We start from the raw sequence: 5,941 nt of genomic DNA on the forward strand, positions 1-5,941 counted from the left end.
GACCCGACCCACAACGTGCGAAACGCGCGAACGCATGCAACGATCGATTATTGCAGTACGTACTTATTCTTGCCGGCAGCTGCAGTAAATCTGTAAAGAGGGGAATCTCGTTACCGCTGATATTGTTTCAGCTCTGCTGCAAGAGCTGGCGTTCGCCAATGCGAATGTGAACCCTCCCAGTCCCCCGGAGGTAGCGCCACCTGGACCCGTCCCGACAACAGCGCCACCTACGATATCGCCACCGGCGCCGCCACCCACAGAGGCGCCGAGCCAGGGCAACGTCCAGGCCTCGAGTACGTGTGAGGCGCGCAGCTACGGCTGTGCCACGGTAACTCGTGTGTGGGTGAAGTAAGGCATGCTGACGCAAAAAGTGCGAAAGAGCTGAATAGTCTCGCACAGACCGAGCCGTGCTCGACGCCATTCAAGGAGCCCCCGTCCCCCCTCCCACCCAGACATCACAGCTTTTCGTCCTCGGGGACATCCGTCCTCTGTCTTCGCAACACCAAACTGAGCGCATAAGGAATGGGCCGACGCTACCGGACTGGAGAACCCACGCATCACCTCGTGCAGAGGACCCCCTCCGTCCTCAACCCGCACCAGCATGCCCCCACCGCCCACGCGTTGCCCTGACTCGCACCAGCCCTGAACCGGCACCAGCCCTGGCCGGCACCATCCCACACCAGACGCCTAACCGGACGCCCTTCGCGCGGCAGACATCCGCTGCTTGCAGAGCACCTCTCGGGAGCAGCTGACGGCGCGCCTGCGCCTGCGCCGTCCGCTGGTGGCGCCACCTGTGCTGGCGCTGCGGCCGGCTGTCAACCCGCTGACGTCATCGGTGTGCACGCTGACGTCGGCGGAGGAGGACCGGCTGCTGACGCTGAGTGTCACCAACCTGGAGGCCTGCGGCGTGGAGAGCTGCGTCCAGCCCAGCGGCGAGGTAAGAGTGACTCTGCCGGCACCGTCGATCCCCGTATGAGGCGTCATTGGCAGGGGGCAGTGAGCCGCTGCCTCATCGGCGGCTGAGGGAAGGCTGCTTGTATCTGCGCCAGATCCACAGCAGCAGCTGTTGTCGCGGACGGTTGTCGTGGTGGCTGCTGTGTTGGTGTGACCGGCGGAGTCCGCCCGCGTCAGCCGACTGTTTTGACGACGTCGCTGCTGCCGACAGCGCTGGCTCTGCCTGACAATCCGGTTCCCGGTGATCGCCGGGATTCGACTGCCCGAGGATGACGTAATCCAGATCCAGTGCCGGCCTCAGGACCCCACGCAGACCCGCGGCAAACAGCTGGCCGTCCCGACCGTCGGGTGAGGCGGCGGCGACGTCATACTGACGTCACATCTGCTGTGTCTGCTGTGTGGGATGGCCCGAGCCTGCTGTCTCCTGTGTGACATCCGCTGTAATGGCGGCACGCTGTTCCACACGTGCTGTCTGCCGCATCTGCCTGGCCGGCGGACGGCGCGCTGTGTCTGTGCTATCCGCCGTGTTGACGCTGTCTGCTGGTGTCTGCCGTGCCGACATGTCACGTGTCTGCAACACTCACTGAGGTATCCGCCACACTGACACCGCGCGGTGCCTGCCACGTCGGCCAGCCTCGAGCTGCAGTCGCCGGCCCTGTTCAGCGGCGGCGAGCAGCAGTTTGAGTGCGAGATCGCCCTGTTCCGGCGTACGCCCGGCACCGGCATCTTCTCCACCGTGGTGCAGGCCGGCGACGCCGTCACGCTCGGGGAGGAGCTCCACCTGCGGGCCATTATCCGCAGCGACGATGGTCAGTGCCGATCACGCGGACCCGGCGTTACCCAGGACACACAGACCGGGTGTTACCCCGGACACACAGACCGGGTGTTACCCAGGACACACAGGCCGGGTGTTACCCCGGACACACGGACCACCTGTTGTCGTTTATGACCCTAATGAATAGTGGAGATGGCAAGGGCAGTAAGGGTGGGTGTGGCTTGCGCCGAATGCTGGCATGTATATATTCTATGTATACACTAGATAGAAAGAGAGAGAGAGAGAGAGAGAGAGAGAGAGAGAGAGAGAGAGAGAGAGAGAGAGAGAGAGAGAGAGAGAGAGAGAGAGAGATATATATATATATATATATATATATATATATATATATATATATATATTTACCTGCTCCGCAAGGTGCTTAAGAGGGCTACCCTCCTGCCCCGAACCTGTGAGGTGTCCAGTGAAGGAGTGGACACGCCCCCATCCACCCCGAGCCCGTGCATGTCTCAGCTACTGGTGGCCGCACCTGTCGTGACCTGACCTGACCTGACCTGACCCCGTGACCTTGCCGTGCCGGCAGGCTGGAGGTTCAGCCGCCTGACGGACGTGCTTCTGCAGCGTGTGACCGCCGACGGCGTGGCCCAGACGGCCGACAGCGTATCTCTCGTCCTCAGCAGCGGCTGTCGCAACCCGGAGTTCAAGGTACCGCCGCCAGGGGCGCTCGTAGTTTCGTCGGGGTCCCGCGGCACGTCCAAAATGGTGTCCATGGTCAGATGCGACGCGCGGTGTGGATTTAACGTTGACATTTAGCGTTCGCGACGCACGTTAACGGCTTAACTTTAACGATTTAGCGTGAACGATTTAACGTTAACGATTTAGCTTTGACGATTTGACTTCAACAATTTAACGTTTAACGGCGTCTAACGTTCACCGGCACACCACGCCATGGGCGGTGGTCTGATGCGTTGTCGGTGGTTTCCTGTTCCGCCGGCAGCTCTGCCTGGGTGCTGTTGGCCCCGCTGTTCCCCTGCTGCCGTCCGCCAGCAGCTCTGCCTGGGTGCTGTTGACCCCGCTGTTCCCCTGCCGCCGTCCGCCGACAGCTCTGCCTGAGTGTTGTTGACCCCGCTGTTCTGTCGCCGTCCGCCGGCAGCTCTGCCTGGGTGCTGTATACCCCGCTGTTCCCCTGCTGCCGTCCGCCAGCAGCTCTGCCTGGGTGCTGTTGACCCCGCTGTTCCCCTGCCGCTGTCCGCCGGCAGCTCTGCCCGAGTGCTGTTGACCCCGCTGTTCTGTCGCCGTTCGCCGGCAGCTCTGCCTGGGTGCTGTTGACCCCGCTGTTCTGCCGCCGTCCGCCGGCAGCTCTGCCTGAGTGCTGTTGACCCCGCTGTTCCCCTGCCGCCGTCCGCCGGCAGCTCTGCCTGGGTGCTGTTGACCCGCTGTTCCCCGCCGCTGTCCCGACGCCAGCTCTGCCTGGGCGCTGTTGACCCCGCTGTTCCCCTGCCGCCGTCCGCCGGCAGCTCTGCCTGAGAACTGTTGACCCGCTGTTCTGCCGCTGTCCGGCGGCAGCTCTGCCTGAGAACTGTTGACCCGCAGTTCTCCTGCCGCCGTCCCGACGCCGTGGCACCAGCGCCGCTGACCGCTCTCATTTCAGATCGTGGCGCCGGCCCAGCCGACTCGCCACCAGCAGAACCAGCTGATCAGCAACTTCGCCTTCCGCGTGTTCGCCTTCCAGGGCATGGGGTCCGGGGACCGGCTGCAGGTGTCGGCCGGCGTCACAGGCTGCGTCGAGGCCATCGACTGTGCCCCGGTGCGGAGGGGGGGGGGGGGGTGCTCCTCCTGGAGCGGAGGGGAGGAGAGGGTGCCCCACGCAATGAAGGGTGGAGAGTGCTGAGTGGCAAAGCTGGAAAAGCTGTCGGAAAACCTCCAGACGAGGTGCTTTTCCACTGGAAAATCGTGGTCGTAAGCATTTCAGTGAAAGCTATGGTGGCCGTCGCGGTGCAGTATTCTCCACCCATGCACACAACGCAGTGCAAGGTACATTCTGCGTTTGGTGTGTCAACCACACTCGTGCTGATCTTACCTCAGCCGACGTCCATGAATATTGACCAAACTGGTCGGAGCGATCTGTGGGGAGATGCTGGAGCTGGCCGACCCTCTCCATGTGCCCAGCTTGGCATACGTGGACGCTGATGTGCGACGATTCAGCCCTCTTACCACAGACAGACGTGGGTGTTGTCTGACCTGATCAACCTGTCATGACCTGACCTGACCTGACGTAACCCGACCTGCCTTAACATGACCTGACCAACCTGAGCTAACCTGATCTAACCTGACTTGACCTAACCTGACCTTACCTGACCTGGCCTGATCTGACCAACCTGACCTAACCTGACCTGACCTGACCTGACCTGACCGATGCCCTCAGACGGCCTGTCCGGACGGAGGGCAGGGCTACGGGCGCCGCCGCCGCCGTGAGGCCCGGGTCAGCAACAGCACCGACTGGCGGCGTGACCTGGCCTTCAGCGTGCTGTTGCCGGACGTCCCACCAGGTCAGTGTCCGCCGCCGCGACCAGGCCCACCCCGGGTATGGTCCGAACCTGTGACGTCACGGCCGGTGGCCGGCTATCACCTTGAACGATACGGCGAGGCATGGTGCTCGATCCGTGAGACGTTCTGCGCGGTTAGACACCGTATCGCAAATTTTCTGTTCCCATAAGGGGAAGGATTCAGGAAACAATAAATCATTGAAAACGTACAAGGATCTTTGATATGGCCGGGAGACAGAGAAGGTGATGAGATCTTTTTACGGTTAGGATGTCGTGTCTATCAGCGATTAGATGACTTAGGAATAACCACATGAGGAGTGGTGATGTGATGTCAGAGATAAGCGACGTCACGTATGCGCCAGGTCACATGACGAGGGCCTCACGGGCCGCGTGATATCTGTGACGTCTGTGGTGACTCCGTGACGGGTGTCGTGACGCGGCCGGCCGTGTTCCAGTGCGCCCGCAGCTGCCACCGCCGATGCCGCCGCCGCCGCCGCCGCCGGCCGCCGGCTGCCCCGCCTTCCTGCTGGGATCACTGATCGCCGCGCTGGCCTGCTGCTGCTGCTCGGCTGCTTCGTCTGCGTGCTGAACGTGCGTCGACGCCAGCAGCTGAAGTCGCCGCCAGTCCCGCAAACCGATTATCAGTTGATGGCATCCCGGCTGGAGCCGCGCCACGGCTGCGAGGGCGGAACCGTCGCGCATCTCCAGTGTGCCTGGTCGCCGACAGATGGCTCCGCCGGCTGCGTGGGGCGAGCGGGCTGGCTGCCGGCAGTTGGGCCGGTGGAGCGAGCGGTCACGGCGCCGCGCGGACGCTGCACCGCGCGCCAGCTGAAACGCCGCCGCGCGGACGTGCGCCGAAGCTTCAGTGCCGGCAGTCTCCGCTGCGCCTGCGCGCCACGTCGTGATGGTGACGCGATCGTGACGAATTCGAACGTCAGCATTGTCAGAGTGCCCGCGAAGGAGAATATTTACTCTGAGCCGGCTTCCAAGTGTGATGTGGCCCCCACAATGGTTTAAGAGACAGTAACCGGACCACACAAACTTCGCAGCCCTGCATTTGCCCCAGCGAAAAAAGCAGTGATGTGGACATTGCTGCGCGCCGCTCAGGAATAACTGAAATGAATAATCGTCCAGACGGACCAATGCGTGCAAGCAACGACGGCCCGCTGAATCAGGTTTGGCGGTGTCAGCGAGGCCGTTAATTGACTAACACTAACGAAATACATCACACTTGGCCCTTGATCGTCTGTTCTTTCCGCTGGGTCTCCGCTTTAGCCGCCCTGTGGTAAAAATACGCGTGGATGATGCTGTGAACTGAGAGTTCCGGTCGCAAATCTCCGGGCGCGATTCCTTATGTGACCTACAGCCAGCTCTTTAAGCCCCTATGCCCTCAAATCGGGTCCTTGATCGTCGGTCCTGGTGGGCCCTCCAAGCTTTCCGGGCCTCCTCGAACACCGCCCTTTTTCGACTCGGGGTCCCTGCGAACACACCTCATGTGGAGCACTGTGGGCCCCTGATAGATGCGGGGGGGTACCGGCCAGTGTAAAACGCTTGACTCGGCTTTTTCCTGCTTGGTAAATGAACCTTCAGGTGTATGCCGCCACGGAGCCAACTGTGCGCTACTGGCGGTACCTGACCGACATATAGGACCTAATCAACTCAGGGGCAA

General features: G+C 61.9%; 1 protein-coding gene across 1 annotated transcript in view; it reads left to right on the forward strand.

Moving 5' to 3' along the window:
- Positions 1-5,177, forward strand: part of LOC119114071 (uncharacterized) — a 7,915-nt gene extending 2,738 nt beyond the window's left edge. Inside the window, exons 2-9 of the mRNA XM_037238294.1 lie at positions 132-293; positions 714-937; positions 1,166-1,302; positions 1,588-1,763; positions 2,310-2,431; positions 3,378-3,533; positions 4,152-4,275; positions 5,101-5,177. Coding sequence (XP_037094189.1) covers positions 132-293; positions 714-937; positions 1,166-1,302; positions 1,588-1,763; positions 2,310-2,431; positions 3,378-3,533; positions 4,152-4,275; positions 5,101-5,177 — 1,178 coding nt within the window. The remainder of the gene's footprint in view (positions 1-131; positions 294-713; positions 938-1,165; positions 1,303-1,587; positions 1,764-2,309; positions 2,432-3,377; positions 3,534-4,151; positions 4,276-5,100) is intronic.
- The last annotated feature ends 764 nt before the right edge of the window (positions 5,178-5,941 follow it).

This window comes from Pollicipes pollicipes, unplaced genomic scaffold, assembly GCF_011947565.3.
Source record: "Pollicipes pollicipes isolate AB1234 unplaced genomic scaffold, Ppol_2.1 Scaffold_7262;HRSCAF=8765_pilon_pilon_pilon, whole genome shotgun sequence".
Lineage (NCBI taxonomy): Eukaryota > Metazoa > Arthropoda > Thecostraca > Pollicipedomorpha > Pollicipedidae > Pollicipes > Pollicipes pollicipes.